The 21,544-nt window shown below is 38.9% G+C and overlaps 1 protein-coding gene across 1 annotated transcript in view; it reads left to right on the forward strand.

The window, feature by feature from the left end:
* Positions 1-21,544, forward strand: part of LOC140231100 (spatacsin-like) — a 70,223-nt gene that overhangs the window by 47,345 nt on the left and 1,334 nt on the right. Inside the window, exons 34-43 of the mRNA XM_072311253.1 lie at positions 12,007-12,146; positions 12,758-12,895; positions 13,595-13,658; positions 14,970-15,146; positions 15,814-15,956; positions 16,537-16,641; positions 17,388-17,556; positions 18,228-18,304; positions 18,815-18,964; positions 19,987-20,138. Of these exons, the coding sequence (XP_072167354.1) occupies positions 12,007-12,146; positions 12,758-12,895; positions 13,595-13,658; positions 14,970-15,146; positions 15,814-15,956; positions 16,537-16,641; positions 17,388-17,556; positions 18,228-18,304; positions 18,815-18,964; positions 19,987-20,138 (1,315 nt within the window). The remainder of the gene's footprint in view (positions 1-12,006; positions 12,147-12,757; positions 12,896-13,594; positions 13,659-14,969; positions 15,147-15,813; positions 15,957-16,536; positions 16,642-17,387; positions 17,557-18,227; positions 18,305-18,814; positions 18,965-19,986; positions 20,139-21,544) is intronic.

Below are 21,544 nucleotides of genomic sequence, written 5' to 3' on the forward strand. Positions count from 1 at the left end.
GGAGAGGTGATTTTCAAAACGCTTTAATACTCAAGTTCTAGTGCAGCAAATTTCATAATTTTTTCATCAAAAGGAAGGTTTTTAAAAAATTAGGTAGTGTGGGAAGTTTGAGTTTACTAGCGGCACGCATAGCGGCACAAGGAGAAGGTAAAGATTTTACTTTTTCATGCACACAGTTTTGGGCAGCCGTGGATGCCCGTTGGAAATTCAAATAGAACGGGGTGATAATAAGATGCAAATTGGGGTGCTCCACCGCGCCTGTTAACATATCTCTTTGTGGTCTGTTTTGGTGAGCTAGTCTGGTGTGGTAGACTCGTCTGCTTTGATGGTCTGGTTTGTTGTGGTAGACTGGTCTGCTTTGATAGTCTGGTCTGCTGCAGTAGGCAGGTCTGTTGAGGAGCCTACTACTTGCACACTTGTTGGGAGAATTTCGCGCTGCCCCATCCTGCGCTCTGTGCTGACGCCATATCCATCAATCTGTGATCTGCATTACAAAACATATGATAAAGAGTCTGAGGGTGAGCTATCGTCATTAACTCTAGAAAGCTGCATCTTGAAAATATACAGCAATTCAATATTGAAATGTCACCTTATATGGTTAGTACATTCATCAATGTCAAGCCCGTGTCACACCATTCCGGGCAAGCTACCTGGGCTTGTTGCGGGGAGGGATTTTCCAGCATGCAGGAGAATTTCCCGGGGCGGACAAAAATGTTTGCGAGTTTTGCACTTGTTTCTTGCCAACTAGGCACATGATACTTACCTTCTACTTGCGCGTTTTCCGTGTGACATGCCTGAGAGCTTCGAAACCAGTCAGTTTTCTGTTACAAGCAACTTACAGGTACTGCGAAGTACCTGCGTTGGAGTTACCTGAGAGGTGCTGCCGGTAAGGGTCTCCTGCTGGTGTTCTGTGTGTATCTGTGCCAACGAACCCACATGACTCACTCGGAACAAGTTTTGAGCATGCTCAAGGCCTTGTCATACCGTATCTGGGGATGTTTTGTGGCTTGACTTGCAGGGAATTGCTATTTGCTACCTGGAGCTCTCCGCAGTTGGTCTGCACCTGACAGTATGTAGCGCATATCTCGCCTGTAGTTGCCCGGAGGTGCGCACGCAAGTCCAATTTAACCACAGCCAAGTTTTGAGCATGACCAAAACTTTTTCCGGGTGAGTCACGGGGATGCCAGGAGAGGTCCACGCAGAACGCCAATAGGAGGCCCTTTGCGGCAGCACCTCGTAGGCAACTCTCACTCAGGTACTTCACAGTCCCCGTATGCATCCAAGATAATGACATTCTGCCATTTCTTCAGAGGAATTCCTTCACTGTGTTGTCATCCTCCACGCGACTGGCACAGGTCACACAGTATACCCACGAGTAGAATTTAAGTAGAACGCTTCCAGGAAGTAAGACACATGCTCTGACTCGCCCAAATCCTTGTCCGCCCTCAGAAATTGTCCGGTGTGCGGGAAAATCCCCACACACAACAAGCCCGCCTAAACATGGCTGCGGGTAAAAATATATGCGTGTGCACCTCCGGGCGACTATGGGTGAGATATGTGCTAGGTACTGTCATGTGCGGGGCATCTGCGTGGACCTCCGGGTATGAAAAATTGTTCTTCACAAGTCGCACAGAAGGCTTGCCCGGAAAGGTGTGACACGGCCTTCAACTGCCTTTTGGGTATACAGCCACCATCTTGTAACCAGGCTGTGGATATAAGGAAGCAGCGCTACCTGTATAATGGGACAGTATCTGTAATATTTCTGAAGCATTCCCACCCCCACATAGATAGTGAATTACATCTTGTGTGAAGTTTAGGGGCATAATGGCCCTGTGTATGTGTGTGTTAAAGTGACTGAGTGCCTGGCTAGTATGTTATCATGTCATACAGATCCATACATGTGAAAAGCCCAATTCACAACAGTGGGAATGTTTGCACGACTGGTACGTAGAAGGAGTGGTGCATTTAGGGCTTTAGTAAGTACAATAACACAACTATGATCGATGGAATAACGTAGCTGAGAAATTTTTTGAGATGGTCACTATGTTTTAGTGCTGATGAAAGAAAAAATACCTTTTATGTTGCCTCTTAGTTCCTCTTAATTTGCAAATGAAGTTCTTGTTACAAGATTATATTTAACAACTTCACAGCAAAACTGAAATGAAATCTTGTCTTTGATCTGTGCATGCAGGATGGTAGTCTGAGCTTATAGTATGTGATTTTCAAGTGTAAGCCCTTGTGTTACCTAATGTGTACAACAAACAGATCCGAAAGTCGGGGGATGTCAATTTTTGGAAAATTACATGACATTAATTCCTCACTCTTCCACTTTAATTTCATGAACAGGACTCATAAAAGTACTTTGATGCGGAGGTATCAATGATTTTATGAGAGCATGTCGAGCGGTCTAGGAAATCAGAATTTCGAGAAAATCACCTTTAAAGTTTTCCTTTCTACACAATTGTTATCAAGGGGAGGTAAGACATTGTTTTTTTCCATCTAGACAATAGAAGGTATGCTTTTAGCAACATCCAAGATGTTCATTCAAGCTTAGCGCCAGAGGTCCATGCACGACCAATCAGTAACAAAGATGCCACTCATTGACCAATAAGATCACTCCCTCGTTGCTAGGGGCAGAGTCTATCTGCGGCACCTAATCCAAATCTTTGGACACATTTCTGTTCCATTGAAAGTCGGAAAATTGTGGCTCAGAAAAACACTAAAATTTATAATTTCTAATTGATTATTCACTTTCCAGATTTCAGCAGATGATAGACGAAACATCAGACAACAAAATTATGTCAAACAAAAGAAATACGATGGTTTTGATAGATTTTGATGATCTGACTTCAAACTCGATTATTTCAGCTTAGCGGTCAGCGACTTTCGGATCCTTTTGTTGTGGCAGGTCACAAATGATATGCACGTTTCTCCTCCATGATGTGTCTGTGTATCATATTGTAGTATACCAAGTGTGTTACTGTCTGGACAATGCCCATCCCTCCCCTACCCCCGACTGCTGTTGTAATTTAGTGCCCAATATTGGTGCCAATCTGGCTGCATTTCAAGTGCACAAATGCAGAAGCCCTGGTATCAATCAAACATTGTGGCGATGACCTCTTCTCAATGGTCACTTACACACTAAATGCCTTAATATAGTTGGCAACTAAGCATACTGAAGTAGATGTCTCATTTTTACCGGTTGTCATCTTCCACTCCTTGGTGTCCAGCGCGGCATTGTCTTAGGCAGTCACTGCAAGTGAGAGACACACAGTTTCCCATCTATAGTGTGTATCATGAACAGTAGTGAGAAGGAGAAAGAGAGAGCTGTGTGGTTAAATTGTCTTCTCTGTGCTTGTGGATATCAGAGTGCAATGTGCATTTAATAGCCATCTTAACATAGTGAAGATGTGCAAACAATTCATTTCTTCCGTTTCATCTTATTTCATTTGTTATTATTATTATTATTTTTTTTTGTGCTCTCGGTATTACAGGCAGATTGAAAGCTGATACTTGGATTAATAATAATAGCTTGTAGGGTTTGTGTAGAGAAAAATGCAGAAACTAGAACAGTCTTAGCTAAACCCCTCCCCTATCTAAAGAAAGAGATTGACACTGATGAAAATTGCATTAAAACAATAAATAGGAGATGATTCATTGAATTTTATTTTCCCCAACATTTTTCTTTTGCCAGTGTATTGCTTTGGCTTTCTATTTTAAACAAAGTTGTGCTCATTGACCATATTACATCTAATCCAAAATAACTTTCATCAATTTGGCATGCATACAGCCAACTGATGTATGACAGTGCAAACTTCTGTGCATTGCATAATAGTGTTAGTTATGTACAGTCAAACCTGTCTTCGCAACCACCTGTCTTTAGCAGCCACCTCCTTATAGCGGTCACTAAAAAACTCCCCGCTCAAAATTGCTCTATTATAGACCCTTTTTATAGTGGTCACCTGCCTAGCGCATAGCGCGGCTAGTGGCCACTCATTTTGAAATCCCAAGGTGAATATCTGTGTATGGCAGCCACAAACATTTAGCTGAACCGTTCGGAATCAACCATGAATACGATGGCTTTAACGTTCATTCCGTGAACAGAAGTAGGGTAACAGAAAATTACAGGAAGTAAATTGCACTAGAAAGACCGCCATATTATTGCTGCTACATGCAAAATTATTTGTTGGCTTTTTTTTCAAAGATTAAAATGTGGTATTTTATGCTATTATACAATACAAGTGTTGACATTTAAAATGGCCAGTGGCAAACCCATTTTTTTGCCGGTCCGACATGTCTCTGTCGGACCGGTAGATGCCCCGTTTTACCATTTTTTACTGGTCCGAACAGAAAACTTACTGGTCAACAACGACAACCTAAAAAACATTAAATGACTTGCAAACTTATTTTCTTGTTTTTTATGGACATATCCCCCCCCCCCCCATGTACATTTTACAGATTAATTTTTTTTTAAAACTTGCATTATTATTGCACAAGAAATAAAAAAAAAGAGAAAAATTGAATGTTTGTTCGTGAATTACAGTGTAAAATGATAATGAACAAAATCAGATTGTATCATGCGTTTGTGACTGTTTCTAAACATCGGCGCACGAACTTGCTGCGTAGCCTGCTCTTGGTGCTCAGTTGGATTGCGATGATTTAATGAATTATTTTAGCTGTGATATTTTCTGATGCACGCGCTACAAGGGGTTCTTTATTTTTCTCTCGACACTCTCTTCGCATTTGTGCATGCGTTCTTGAAAGGAACACGACATGCAGGGCCAAATTTGCAATCCTTTTTGCGCACCAGCAAAAATGGTTGAAAATGCGTTCTTTATTTTTCTCCCCATAATCTTTTCGCATTCCGTACATAAAGGTATACGACACGGCCGAATTCACGATCCTTTTGCGCCTATTTCTACCTCAAATATCAGCGGGATTGCGATGATTTAATGAATTACTTCGGCTGTAATCTTTTATGATTCACGCGCCAAAAGGGGTTGAAAATGTGTCCTTTATTTTTTCCCGATAAAATCTTCGAATTTCGTAAGTGCGTTCTTAAAAGATGTACCACACAGCCGAATTCATGATACTTTTTGCGCCTATTTCTACCTCAAATATCAGCGGAATTGTGGCGATTTCATGAATTACTTCGGATGTAATCTTTTGTGATGCACGCACCAGCTAGAATGGTTGAAAATGCATTCTCTATTTTTCTCCCCATAATCTCTTCGCATTCCGTACATAAAGGTATACGACACGGCCGAATTCACGATCCTTTTGCGCCTATTTCTACCTCAAAAATCAGTGGGATTGCGATGATTCAATGAATTACTTCGGCTGTAATCTTTTATGATGCACGCGCCAAAAGGGGTTGAAAATATGTCCTTTATTTTTTCCCGATAAACTCTTCGAATTTCGTAAGTGCGTTCTTGAAAGATGTACCACACGGCCGAATTTTATGATACTTTTTGCGCCTATTTCTACCTCAAATATTCGCGGGATTGTGACAATTTCATGAATTACTTCGGCTGTAATCTTTTATGATTCACGCGCCAAAATGGGTTGAAAATGTGTCCTTTATTTTTTCCCGATAAACTCTTCGAATTTCATATAAGTGCGTTCTTAAAAGATGTTCCACACGGCCGAATTCATGATACTTTTTGCGCCTATTTCTACCTCAAATATCAGCGGAATTGTGATGATGTCATGAATTACTTCGGCTGTAATCTTTTATGATTCACGCACCAAAAGGGGTTGAAAATGTTCCTTTATTTTTTCCCGATAAAATCTTCGAATTTCGTAAGTGCGTTCTTAAAAGATGTTCCACATGGCCGAATTCATGATACTTTTTGCGCCTATTTCTACCTCAAATATCAGCAGGATTGCGATGATTTAATGAATTACTTCGGCTGTAATCTTTTATGATGCACGCGCCAAAAGGGGTTGAAAATGTGTCCTTTATTTTTTCCCCGATAAACTCTTCGAATTTCGTAAATGCGTTCTTAAAAGATATACGACACGGCCAAAAATCATGATTCTTTTTGCGCCTAATATTGTTTCCTCAAACTTAAACGGGATTGCGGTGATTTTATGAATTATTATACGGCTGTAATCTTTATGATGCACGCGCCAAAACGGGTTGAACAAAATGTGTCCTGTATTTTTCTCCCAATAATCTCTTTGCATATCGTACATGCGTTCTTAAAAGGTAGGCCTATACGACACGGCCGAATTCACGATCCTTTTAGCGCCTATTTCTACATCAAATATCAGCGGGATTGCGATATTTCATTAATTATTTTGGCTGTAATCTTTTGTGATACACGCACCAGAAGGGTTGAAAATGCGTTCTTCATTTTTCTCCAGATAATCTATTCGCATTTGTGCATGCGTTTTCAAAATTATACACTGCACGCTTGTTTGTTTACTCAAATTTTTTCAAACGGGATTGCGATAATTTCATGAATTACTATTCGGCTGTAATCTATATGATGCAAGCGCCAAAAGGGGTTGAAAATGTGTCCATTATTTTTCTCCCGCTAATCTCCTCCCATTTCGTACATGCGTTCTTAAAAGGTATACGACACGGCCGAATTCACGATCCTTTTTGCGTCTATTTCTACCTCAAATATCAGTGGGATTGTGGCGATTTCATGAATTTCTTCGGATGTAATCTTTTGTAATGCACCAACCAGAAGGGTAAAAATGTGTTTTTTATTTTTCTCCCGATAATCTCGTCGCATTTGTGCATGCGTTTTTGATAACCAACACGGCATGCAGGACTGAATTCAAGATCCTTTTTGCGCCTCAAATTTCCTCAAATTTCAACAGGATTGCGTTGATTTCATGAATTGTTATTCGGCTGTAATCTTTTATGATGCACGCACCAAATGTGTCATTTTTTTTCCTCTATAATCTCTTCGCATTTCGTACATGAGCTTTTGGAAGGTGTACGACGCGGCTGAATTCATGATCCTTTTCGGGACGATTTCTACCTCAAATATGTAAGCGGGACTGTGATGATTTCATTATTTTTTTCTCCCTTGTATTATCTCTTCACATTTTGTAAGGGCCGATTTCGTGATCCTTTTCGCGCCTATCTTCATTATGAGACCATTCTGAACGAATGAAAATATTCATTTGTGAAATGACTGTGTAAAATGAAAATGAACGCAATCAGATCCATTTACTGTATCGCTGAATATAGAATATGTTTTTACTTTTTCTAAAAATCGGCATAAGTAAATTAGTTCTAACATGTCAACTGCCACGCTGCTGCGAAGCCGGGATCGGATCGATCTTGCGTTAAAAAATCATGAGTAAAATAACCCAGAAATGGGTGCGCTTCTATCAATGCTTCTTGTCTGGCATGACCGCCGATCGCAAGCAAACGAACAAACAAAACGGGGATCGGGGTATTACATGCATTTCAACAGTTACATTGTACCGTACATGCTTTCATGTATTGCATGGCATGGCAGTGCGTGACCAGCGCCAAAGCGCAAGCGAGGGCAAGCGTGAATAACTGGTCGACTGCTAGTGCTCAAAACTAATTTTTACTGTACAAATTGCACCGGTAGACATAAACGAAAACTTGCGTAAAACTTGTTGAACAATGCGATATCTTGCATTCTGATTCTCCCTGATCGGGGCTGCTCTTTTTCTTTCTACTGACCCCGCCAATGCTTTTTTTTTTTTACTGGTCATGTCGGACCGGTAACTTGTGGATTTCCTGAAAAGTTACCGGTCCGACAGTGACTTTTACCGGTCTTTGACCGTCGGACCGGTGCCAGTGTGCAGCCCTGGGCCTGTCTATAGTGGCCACCTGTCTGTTGTGGCCACTTGTTGTTTCCTGTCGGTGGCCTCTACAGATCGGAAGGTTTGACTGTATGTCGTTGTGATCATACAGTGTACCTACATTGTATTTCCACATCTTGCATGGAAAGCCTATTTTTTAGTATCTCTGAAAAAAAAAATAGTAAAAGGTTTCTCAATCCTGAGCAATTTTAAAGGTAGGGGATACCTTTTACAGACCTCCCAAAATGCAGCAAAACATTAAATGTGAACCTCAGGGGACTTGTTTAGGCCACTGCTGAGAAATTTGGAAGTCAACAGTTATCTACAATTTGAATAATGCACAAAACTCAACTACTCAGTAGTTCTGTGTGTCAGCCACACTTAAGCCTTTTTGTTGCAGTCTTCTGAATTTTTTTTTTTATCTATAAACACAAATCTAAAAGTATAAGAGCTGATGTAATAACATGTAGAGTGTGTGGCAAGAATGTATATAGAAATGTTTGTAAGTTTTGATGAACTTTCTTCACAAAATATACATGATGGACACACATGCAGTGCATGGTTCTGCAAAGGTAGCCTATTAATGTACTGGAATTTACGGTGAGCCCCGAAAAAAATTCAATTCAAAATCTAATGGTCAATAAAAATGTACTAAATGTTACCTTCCACTTTCAATACCTTATGGGAGTTTCTAAAATGATACTCTCTTGAACATACCACTGTAGTTATACAACTCTTCATTTAAGGCATGCAAATGGGATTCCCTACCTTTAAAGTCTCCTGTCTATAACTTCGTACTCAGTCTGTGTGAGACATCAATAATTGAAATGCACTCTCTATGATCACATACGTCTGTACAGGAAAATACCACTTATGTTTCACTATACCTCACTAACACACATTATACCTTAAAATGATGATTGCATACAATAGGGATGGTATATGAATAAACTTCTGTCATGAGTGTGTTCAAAGCCAAGTGATGCTTGACATCTAAGCATCACCCCTGTGTATACTGCACGAGGACCTTCCATATTATTTTCACCTTATTTTATTGCTCACGTGTAAAAGAAAACATGCATTGTTTTACACAACTCCCCCCATACTTAGCTGCTCCCTGAGAAAGCCAATGAATAAATAATAGAATTGTATTTTATTACCTTAGTTTACACTTCAGAACTCTTCAGAAAAAGCGAAAAGGTGACAGTCAGCGATGTGCAACAGCTCACTAGCGTAGTGTAGTACACGGGTAACGTATTGAATGATACATTGAACGTTTTGAGCTTCGTATCACGCAGTATCGTGCAAGTGGAAAAAACCAGCACGACATGCTCTGTTATGCGACCTTTCGCACAGATGACGTCATTTTGAATGCAGGCAATGCACTATACCGAACATATCCGACGTCGTTGGGTGTGGTTCACATGACTCGTGAATGTAGTAAAAATAAAAGTGGCAACCACGTTTTCAGGAAGGACAAAGGATTGTACATCGTAAAGTGATGTGGCGCGGTGCACAGTCAGTCTTTCAAACAAGTGATCAATTACAATATGGCATTCAATATATCTGTTCGATATCCAAAATTGCACGATAAAAATGGTATGGCTCAACAGCGACAGCATGCAATGGCATTTTTACCTGCATGTCACGTGATGAGCAATCAACTAGTAAAATTAAATAACTAGAATTATTTAGGTGTTTTAAACTGCAAGTGCAAGGGCCCTCTGTGGTTTTGTTGGCTGGTTGGTTCATGGCATAATCTTGTGGCTCAAAGTACTCCCTCAGTTTTGAACAATTAACCTAAATTTTGGCACATGTAGTTGCTATTTTATGTACAGGCTTTTAGCTGCGCAAGACTTTTTTTATACACCCACCCACACATAGTGTGTATGGGGGTATAGAAATCACTCTGAGGTCTGGTGGCCGGGCGGTCGGTGTTGGTCGGGCTGGTGGTCAGTCCATTGCAAAATCTTGTGGATCGAACTCCTCTCTCATTTTTTGAGCAATCAACCCCAAATTTGGCATGTGTGACTGCCATCAGAGGTAGATGTGCAAGACACCTTTTTCGTGAGTATTGCATAATGCATTGCCATGGCAATGGCAAATTTTGATATAGACTTGTGGATTAAACTACTCTCTTATTTTTTGAGCAATTTACCCGAAATTTGGCTTGTGTGACCGTTATCAAATTTTTTTTGTTAGTATTGCATAATGTGTTGCCATGGCAACTGCAGATTTTTAAACAAATCTTGCCAAATGTGTATCAAACTACTCTCTCAGTTTAATAGCAATAAAATTTTGGATATATAAAAAATGTAATGTGAAGTTGTGCAAGATGCCTTTTTGGGTTTGTGAATAAATCTGTTGCCATGGTAACAGCAGTTTTTTTTTAAAGCATTCATACAAAAATATCGAGATTGAGCTAACTCCCTGAGTTTTTGAGTATCTCACTTAAATTTCGGCACATGTGATCACTACAGTATGTAGATGTACAAAACACATCTTCTGATGATGTTGAATAATATGTTGCCATGATGGTAACAGCATTTTTCACTAAAAACCATATAAAAATATTGTGGATTCAGCTAACTCCCTCAGTCTTTGAGCAGTTAGCTTGAAATTTGGCACATGAGATTGCTATGGTATGTAGATGTGCAAACTCAATCTTTTGTACTTGTTGAACAATGCATTGCCATGGTAACAGCATATTTTGAATGAAAAATCATACAAAAATACATATATGTGCAATTTTATTCTTCTGTCATCGTAGAACAATGTGTTGCCATGGTAATTAAATTTTGAATGAAAATCATACAAAAATATTGTGGATTCAGTTAATTTCCTCAGTCTTAGAGCATGTGGCTTGAAATTTAGCACATGTGATTGCTATGGTGTGTAGATGTGCAAACTTAATCTTTTATCATTGTTGAACAATCCATTGCCATGGTAATAGCATATTTAGTGAAAAATCATACAAAAATTACAGTGGATTTAGCCAACTCCCTTAGTCTTTGGGCATTTGGCTTGAAGTTTGACACATGTGACTGCCATAGTACATACATGTGCAATTTTATTCTTCCGTCATTGTAGATCAATGTGTTGCCATGGTAACAGTATATTTTGAATGAAAATCATACAAAAATGCTGTGGATTCAGTTAACACCCTCAGTCTTTGAGCATTTGGCTTAAAATTTGGCACGTGTGACCACTATAGGACAAAGATATGCAAACATCATCTTCCGTCATTGTTGAATAATGTGTTGCCATGGTTACAATATATTTTGAATGAAAATCATTCAGAATTTTAGATTCAACTGACTCTCTCAGTATTTGAGCATTTGGCTTTAAATTTGACACATGTTACCAGTATATTACCTAGATGTGCAAATTGTGTATCTCATCATTGTTGAAAAATGTGTTTCCATGGTGACAGCATATTTCAAATGAAAATCATTTCGATATTGTTAATTTAGCTAACTCCCTTAGCTTTTGAGTTTTGACTTGAAATTTGGCACATGTGATGACTATGATATAATAGTTGAGCAAACTTCATTTTTTGTTATTGTCAAACATTGTGTTGCCATGGTACCAGCATTTTTCAATGAAAATCATAGAAATTGCCAATTTACTTAATAATATATCTTACTCACTCAGGTTTTGAGCCCTTGACTTGAGATAAAGCACATGTGACTATCAGTGAGCAAAATATGTACATGATTTTATTCAATGTTGAACAATACATTGCCATGCTAGCAACATTTTTTTTTTTTTTCAATAAAAAGCATACAAAGTAATTGCTGGTTGAGCTAACTCCCTTAGCACTAGGTGGGGGTATTAATGACATTGAGTGATAGTTCTAGTTTTAACAGCATTCATCATCATTGACATTATCATCATTGTGATCATCATCAACATCTTCCTAAAAATCATGACTATGATATCTACATCGCTGTCCCCTGATTGGACCCAGCATGAAAGGCTATACTGCCATTCTCACCCAATGACTGGGAGCTGTTTTAGCGGGAGCACCACTTCAGTACAATGAAATTTAATGTAAGTTTGTTAGTGTTACTGTTTTGCTTTGGTCTAATCAAGCCACCATTTAAGCAGGAACCCCACTTGAAAGGGAGAAAAATCAATCATAGAAAGCAAGGGCCACTGTAACAAACTAGTTCTTTACATTGTGTTGTGCTGTCTCATCCACAGTTGCAAGTCTGGGCATAAACCAGGAGCTGAGTGCCCCGGGGCCGGATGAGAGACTGGCCGCCATGGAGGCTCTTGCAGACCACACCCTGGCCGCAAGATCCTGCTGTGACCGCATCACCAACATCTACAGAATCTCACAGGTGGATGAGAGCATCTCAAAATTCAAATTCAGATTTGTATTCCCTGATGTGATAGTCAGTGTTTGCTTGCCTGATCTTGATTGTAGATATCAACTGCTGCCGGTGTCTCAGGTTTGGGGGTAGGCAACAAGTGGCTAGAGTGTCTAACACCCACCCTCCATTCTACTATGTTTAATGTATCAATGCAGGACAGTCTGCATATTTTTGTGTTGGCCTTGATACATTCATACAAAGTCTTCCGTTGTCAAAGACCTAGAAATTTAATTTCCATAGTGAGATAATAACACTGTACAAATATAACATCATTAGTAGCTGTACGAGCTGAAATTTTCGCGTACAGATATTTTCGCGAATTGCTACTAGGAGGACATTTTCATGTGTTGTTAATTTCGCGGTTGCGAGGTCTAACTGTACTTATCTATTCGCACGTTGTTATTTTCGCGTGTTGTTATTTTCGCTGTTCAAAGGCGATTCGCGAAATTCGCGAAAATAAAAAACAACAAATATAGCAATATAACACTATGAAGGTACTACTTACAATATGCATGGTATCATGGTCAGTGTGGTACTATTAAAAGTCATGTGGTTTTGTTCTATCTCTGATTGTGTAGGTGCTGGGCAAACCATATGATTCGCTGATCAGACAGGTGCCTTTCACCACGGTCAAGTCTCTGCTGCAGTCCAGCCATCCAGACTGCTACCTGCTGACCAAAGACTTCATTAGAGCCAATCAGCTGGCGGACAGTGAGGTATTCGATGCATATCTTATGACAGTGCATTCCTGTTATAGCAAACATGATTATAACAAAATTCTGATTACAACAAAATAAAAACTCAGGCATCAACATTATCCATTCTATGTTTGTTATTGTTAAAATTTGTTTGGTTACAACGAAATTTTGATATATCGAAAGAAAACAGCCATCCCGTGGACTTTCGTTATAACTGGAGTCTTTGTCTTTGATGCCATCTTGTTTATTATTTATTGTTTTTTGTGTTTTGTGTGTGTGTGTGTGTGTTTGTTTGTTTTTATTATTATCACTGTCGGAACTTTGAACAAAGCAATTAACCTAGTAATGTATAAAGTGCCAGGGATGACTTCTTGATAATCCACAAATATGTAATCGTTATATTTTTTTTTATTATTCATGATGCTGGGGTTTTTCTTAATTCTCTGTGAGATGAATAAACTGCACAAGCAGACTGACATTGTACGAAACATTAGTGACTGTTGTTCACTTGACTGGTCACTTTTCTTGCTCTCTGTGTTTCATTCATTTGCCTTTGATTTGCCACAAGTCCCCATAGAGTTTGAAATCAGCACACATGGTTTCTGTAAAGAGTGGGTCAAGGCAGGGTCAAGGCAGGAGAGTGGCTTGGGGGGGATTAACTTTGTAATATTCAGTGCATAATTATTTACAATTCCATTTTCTCTCTCTCTCTCTCAGGTTGCAAATTTTCTGGTGGATGTTGTGATGACAACCCTGCAGCAGAAACTGAAGAGAAGAAATAGTAAGATTCTAGCTTCTCTGAAATTGATCTTTGTGTTTCTTCCCAAGTGAACAAATAACAAAGTCATTAAACAGGAGGCTTGGAAATATGATACCCCTTTTATACACAGAGTAGGGCACAGGAGCTCTCCTGAAGTGCTTGAGTCTGTTCATGCAGAAAGTCACCACCCACCAAAACCACACACAAAGTGGCTGACAGAGGCATAACTGTGATGGTAGCCTTTGCGAGTGTGGGGAATTTGAACATATAAATTGTATGCACAGTGTTTGCAGTATACCATTTCCAGAGCGCTCGAAAAGCCAAAAGTTGATGACGATTTATTCAGAGTTGAGAGCACTTCCAGGAGCGCTCCTAAACTATTAAAGCGTTGAGAGGGGCATAACTTTTGAGCACTCCAGGGCTTGCTTCTCTGCTCATACACAGTTTTAGAGCACTTTAGGAGTGCTCTAAATGCTCTGTAAATCAAACATTAAGGTAGTATTCATGTCATACGTGTACCCTTTGTCAGATGTAGTATGTGGAATGTAATTGGCTCAGCCTCTGGATCCACTTCATTTGATGTAATGCATAGTTGTGTGCATGATGTGATTAATTCAGTGATATAGGATGCATCATGTGATCATTTCACAATGGATGAAGGACCCTTCAAAGTAATAGTATGACCTATGCCTTTTTCATTTGCACAGTGTTGAATGTATGCTCACCCATCAAACAAAAAAGTGATAACAGGGATTTTTGGATGATGATTGTTCAAAGTAGCAGTTTGTGATGTTCTTGGTTATTGGGTTCTAGTGTTAATGACTAATGCTGGTGGTAGATAGTTTGTTACAACTTTCTTGTATGCTTGCATTGGTGTGTATTTGTGTGCTTTATTTTTTTTTTCATACTGTATTTGCCATATGCTTCAGGAATTGAGACTTGAAGTACTATTTCATTAGTGGTTGAATTTTCGATCAAGAGCCACAGAGACAAAATGAGAAATAAGTATTATCCCTTTTCAGTAGAAAAGTAGTTGATTTCCCACTGTGGAGATGATGTACAGCACATTTTGTATTATGAAATGCAATAAATACAATATATTGGCAAATATCAGTCAACTCACAAAATTTGTGAAAATAAAAGAGACTGTAGTATACCTTGTTTACAGTGCATAATTATGCCTTATCAAAGCATTAACCCATTAAGGATGGGCTGATCTTTCTACAACACAAATTTCCCATACACAACTGCTGGAGTATACACGGGACTATAGTCCTGAACGAATTCCTGAACGAATTAAAGTAGTAACACTGGACATCCTTTGTCCGACAGGTAACCTGATACGAACAGCCTCTGCTGCCGCCAGCGACACCCCTTCCCCGGAGCGGGTTGACAAGGTGACCTTTATGAACTTGGCCAAGCTGTGTAAGGACCCGGCCAACCTGGGCACCAGGCTCCTTGACGAGGCCACGCAGATATCACGCTCGGATCTCAGCACGTCTCGCCCAGGTCAGTCTAGTTAGCATACTTTGCTCTTCATCTACCTTCTTTTGTTCTTTATGTCTTGTGTGTATCTGAAATCTAACAAGTTGACTATTGTACATGACATATACATGTATTTAGCAAGTCTATTTTTTTGTGTGAATTGGGACTTTCTAATAATTTTGTGAGTGGTTAAATTAGTGATTATGGAGTACAGTAATTCACAGAGAAAAGTATGCATGCACATCACATTCCTAGTAGAAGTAGTGGTAGTGCTGGCAGTAGTAGTGGTAGTAATCGTAGTGTAGAGGTACTGGTAGTAGTAGTATTAGTAGTGGTAGTGGTAGTGGTAGTAGTAGTAATAGTAGTAGTAGTAGTTACGTAGTAATAGTAGTAGTAGTAGTACGTAGTGTAGTAGTAGTAGTAGTAGTAGTAGTAGTGGTAGTAATGATAGCAGTAGTAGCAATAGTAGTGTAGTAGTGGTGGTGGTAGTAGTAGTAGTAGTAGTAGTAGTAGTAGTAGTAGTAGTAGTAGTAGTAGTAGTAGTAGTAGTAGTAGTAGTAGTAGTAGTAGTAGTAGTAGTAGTAGTAGTAGTAGTAGTAGTAGTAGTAGTAGTAGTAGTAGTAGTAGGAGGAGGAGCATCAACATCATCATCATCATATTCATTAGTTATTATTGTCCTTGTGGTTTACAGCCTTGAGTCTGGAAGTTGAGCTCATCATTCGGGCCCATGACTGCTTCACCCTCAGCTGTAACATGGAGGGCATAAGCTCAGTACTGAGGGCTTGCAGCGACTGTGTTACTGCCCTCACACAGACAGAAGAGTACAGTCTCATGGTATGTATTCTGTTCAGCTGTGTATATCTATTTTGTATATTTGAATATCTAACATCTGTTTACCTGAGCATTCAAGTACAATGATGCACGTGCCCTTGATGTATGTGCATGTATTCCTTCATAGCTACATCTCTCCAAAAATATGCAACAATTATTTAAGCAATGGATAAAGGCTACTTGTAGACATCTTTAGCTGTTAGGAAAGTGTAATAAACTATATAACATCTTTTTATTACTCTTGAAATCTGACATAATTTGTAAAAATGTAGAATTGACCATGGTGGTTGCTGTACAGTTCTATTGTGAGATATTCAGGAAAGGGATACAAGATACAATCGTGGTAACTGTTGGCTTCCAGCTGATTTTGTTCATTACAGTGTATGTTAAAGGTTACATGCCTGGGATCGTTTCACATTTCATGGCAAATGTAAACTATTGGTATACCAAATTTTTTCTGTGTTAAGATTACCGTTACTGTTATTGAATGCAAGGGTTTTGTGGAGTCCATGATACCAAATAATGACAGCAGTGTCAGAGTTAATTGTTGTTTTTTCCCTCTCTTTACATTTTTGTCTAACAGGTGCGGCTCATGATGGGAGTGAGACGATACAATGAGATGACATATTTGTTTGAGATCCTGAGGGCAAATCATCAAATTGAGGCACTTCTCAAGAAAGGAGCCGGTGTAAGCCAGTGTGATCTTGATAAGCACTTTGAGATCTGTTGATGATTTGTGATCTGTAGAACAGTGGATATAGTCTACTGTATAAGCTGTTATTTTTGCGAATTTCGCGAATTGCAGTTGGATCGCGAATTTAACAACACGCGAAATTGTCTCCATGCGCTTTGTTAATAGAGCATTAACGTCAGCGTCGACATCGATTCGCGAAAACAACATCTCGCGAAAATATCTATGACCTCGTCATTCACAAAAATATCTGTACACGAAAATAACGGCGTATACAGTATTACTTGTCGAGAAGTAGGCATTTGTTGATTTCATTTCCACCTGTATTGCTCAATCTGTGATTTTATATCTTGCTCTCTGTGTCTTGTGAGGCAATCTGTTTCTCTCTATTGCATCATTTTGCTCTTTCACAAGTTTTTGGCATGGCTCTCCCTTTATATTACATTATAATGTCATAACTACCTGTTTGTTTTTGTTTGTTTGTTTGTTTAGGTATTCTTTGTCATGATTCACAAAAAGAGACTGAGTAAAAAAGTAGTCTTACATACCTACGTAGATTTTTTGATCGATATCAGCTTGGTATCATAAAGTTTCTGTCCCCCTTTATAGTCAGTGTGATATGTACACTACTCCCTGAATTCTGTGATTGAGAGGACCAAACATTCTCATCCCTGGGATGCCAGCCTGTCTTTGCCTTCTTCTGTTCTCGCCAGTATCTCTATTTCTTTTCCTTTTATTTACAGGACGACAAGCTGAAAGTGGCACTGCTGGACTACCTGAAGAGATGTGACCCTCCGGACACAGAGACTTACGGCCTTGTTGCCCTCAAGTGTGGTATGTACCGGGAGGTGGCCAGTCTGCTGGAGCAGGATGCTGTACAGAGGATCAAGTCACTGGAATCAAGGAGTATGGGTAGGGAGCAAGCATCTTTTAAGCCCCCACTGCAAGCACTCTTCTTGTCAATTAATCAGTTTCTTTTTCCTGTGTTCCAAGCATTAAATGCATTGGGCTGATATTACGAGTAAAGACATAAATAGGTGCACTTGGAAAAATAAAATCATAATGTGAGATGTGCAGTATCTCTTCTGCAAACTGATAATATTCGTGTAATTCACAAAATAATCCAAGAATGTTATTTGTCATTATAAGACTATAAAGAGTTTTCAAATTATGAACATGTTATCTTTTGAAGAAAAATGAACTATCACTTTAGCATGCAGTTAGCAGCTTTATAATACATTGTAACCATAACATAGCTGAATGCTGACTTTGATATTATGATTGAGATAATCCTTTTGTCTTTGATTTTTTTATTCACATACAACCTATACATGATGTAATATGTTGGTAAATATGATGATTCATTCTGAGTATGTTTACATACCAACAAATCTTTCTGTTTTGAAATTCATATACTATGATCAAGCATAGTATGTTTGTATGCGCAAACTTCATTCGAAATCAGCTGACGCAAGCACTCTAAAATTACGCTGAACTGAAAAAAAAAGAAGAAGAAGAAAGGAAAAAGGGATAAAAAATGTACTTTCTCACCTCCATCCATCCATTATGATTCTTGTTTCCAGACAGCAATATTGAGATTCAGAATATTCTTGAGAACATCCTCCAAGACTTGACGAATGCTGCCAAGAACTTTGCACAGGTAAATAATTTGGCCACTCTTGGAGCCACAGATCATTGGCGGTGCTATCATTATTAAGTTTTTGTTGACAGTAGGTGCTATGAGATGCTGAAAACATGGTAAAAATCATGTCAGTAGGAAATGCTTTCTTCAACCAGCATTTTGGTGCAAAGTGCATTTGACCACATGACACCTGTTATTACTGCATGCCGTCATATAACTCTTTTCACATAAATCCATTCACTGTCTTTTTAATAAAGTCATTTTAGATTGCAGATTTTTTTTTTTTTTGCATTCCTTTGCAATGGTGGTAACAAAAAGATCAGAAAAGACTGAAATTAGAGCATGTGAACTTTTAAAAACTCTTAATTCTCATATAAGTTTGTTATTTTTGGTCCAAGTTGAATGAAGCATTTTCTATTTTTGGTTGTTTTACATTTTGACTGATATATTCATAAAGTTTCTGCAGTCATGGAGTGGAGTCTGTATTTCAAAGAAGTGTTCCCTCCTTTGCTTTCCCTCTCCCATCAGGATAACTGTCTGCGTCATGCGGAGCGCTGCGTCAAGAAGGCCAGGCTGATAGCTCTTCAGATTCATCTCCTTCCCTTGAGGTCAAAGGTTATCAACATTGACCCCAAAGATGTTCCCAAATTCGTCTCCCAACACCCCAAATTTCACGAGGTATTAGACTGTTTTTGTTGTTGCTATTGTTGATATCAGTCATGCAAGGAGGGGTTAATAGATCCAGTAATTGAATTATTATTTTTTGTTTCCATTGCTAGTTTTGAAAAATCTGCTAATAAGTAAATCTGTTGTGTCAAGTAGGATGTATATTCACATGTCTGTCTGACCTTTGTGAAATCATCAATCTTTTATTTAAAGGCACAATTTACCATTTGCAGATGAGACACAAACCCAACATTAGCGCTTCAAAATCATTCTAAAATGTGAGTTAGGGAGAGAAACAACAAAGTAAAAATTTGAACCAGTGTAGTCGATGTCAAGTATTGTTGAAAATACAAAATGTGAACAATAGTTATAATACAAATGATTCCAGACTAAACCGTCTACAGTTACGGTTTAATGAGAAAAATAGTGATATTTCCTTATATTTTAGGCTTTATTGCAAAAATTTTATATGGTAGGATGTTTTGTGATACAGCTGACCTACACATATGCACCAAAAGTGATATCTTGAACATTTTTAAAATCACTGCTCCCAAAGGTAAGCAGGACCTTTAAGTTCACCAATTCAAACTTTGTCTCTTTGTGTTATCATTTCCTTCCAGTACCCTGGGCTTGTTTAGGAAAGTTTCTTAATTGGAGGGCATTCTCCTCTCCAAGCATTATAAATGTCTGTCAAACTTTGTTGTTAGTCTGCACTCAGTAACAAAATAGAATAAATTACTAGTATACCATAACGCCACCACTTTACTACTTCTAGGTAGAAAAGGGGAACCATTAAAGTAAGTATTCCTGGAAATTGTTTTCTCTAAGTGTGTTTATAGGGTATTTACATATGTCAGTAAACTTCTTGTGTCTGTATATGTCCATGTATATCTCTGTGTGATCTTGTGATAATATTTTTTCCCATTAAATTTGTTTATCAGCACGTGTATACCCGTGTACTGAAAATACAACAACTATGAAAGGAACTTGTCAGTGTGCAGTGTCTGCGTCATTTGACCTCCGATCCCCTGCAGGCTCTTATCATTCAAGATGCGTACCCCAAGCAGAGTGAGTGGTCTGCTGCCCTCTACCACAATGTTGTCCTCCAGGGAAACTTCAGGTACCTGGAAGACTTCCGGGCGAGCATTCAGCTGACTGCCAACCACTTTACAGAGGTCGCTTCCAGGTATGAGCCTAGCCATTTGAATGTACATCTGTTGTGAATGAATTTTTCAGATGGAGAGGCCCCCACCAATTTAGGTGGGAAAAGAAACTCTGGGCCTTGTTGGTTTTGTTTGTTTGTTTCATTATTATTACTCTTGTAATAGATACATAACAGGAGCAGAGGCTCATAAGCACAGTAATCAAAGTTGGGGTTTTAATGACATAATCACCTCGTGTTCCATAATTTGCGGTCATTGAACTTGCAGGATTAGTAATACTGGTATGCCATTAAACTATGCAGCTCAAAAAATATGTCAGGCATTTAACCCGTTGAGGACGAGTCCCGAGTATACTCAGGCAAGTGTCTATGAGAAATGCATGTTGTAGCAAAATCAGGCCATCTTTAACATGTTAAAGGGTAACTGAATTGGAATTAATTTTGATTAGAAAAAAAGGAGATCACACAAATAGAGTGATAAAAAGAAAATTCACTTAAATCAGACAAAGGGGAGAGAAAGGTTGTAGAAATTTAAGGTATAGAATTGGTGACAATAATGTGAATTGGCCAAGGGGGATGACCTTCGGTTTATCTGTGCATAAGACATTTCAAATACTACAGTATTGATCGCATAATCGGGACAGGTTGGGAGTAGCAAACACGGCCCCTTTAAGCGAGGTGCCCGATTTCGCGATGAGCACTCACCATACACTAATGGCATACGACATGTACATGTAGTGCACACACACGTATGCATACTGACGTACTGTACATGTACATGAATACACAACCACCACGCTACCCCTCGTCGTGACCCTCTAGCTCTCCCTGCACACGGCTTTGCTTATATGTTAATGTAGGGGAGAAGAATGTTCGCGAAAGCATGTGTTTCGCAATGGCATGGTTACTTATACACGGCGCTTTCGTGGCTATGTATGTACGTGTACTGGATGGACGGAGGTCAAAACACACCAGTCCGAAGCTTGCTTTGTAAGTAAGATGTGAACGACAACTGATAGGGAATCTTTGAAATAATTGTTGTGGTATTTTGTAAGATTTTTTGTGTAAAATATCAACAAAATCAAAGATCGCTTGAAGAAAAATTGTCCCGTTTATCAGAGGTCCCCGCCCGATTATCCAGTGAAAATAACATGCATTGGAAATGTTTCTGGGAAGCGTATGTCATTTAAGCGAGGTTCCCGATTATCAGATGCCCGATTATGCGATGAATACTGTACTGTACAATTTGATAAAACCTAGTAAATTTAACTTGCTTCTGTAAAACTTGTTTCTCTGTTAGGACACAGTATTATCTATTATTGTCTTCATTTGTATATAGGACATTTTGGCGGGCATTAAAAGCAAATATTCTTGCCCACATAATTTTAAATGTGCAATATCAGAGGGTATCGAATGAAACACATAGGCTA

Source organism: Diadema setosum, chromosome 7 (assembly GCF_964275005.1).
Source record: "Diadema setosum chromosome 7, eeDiaSeto1, whole genome shotgun sequence".
In the NCBI taxonomy this organism is placed as follows: Eukaryota; Metazoa; Echinodermata; class Echinoidea; order Diadematoida; family Diadematidae; genus Diadema; species Diadema setosum.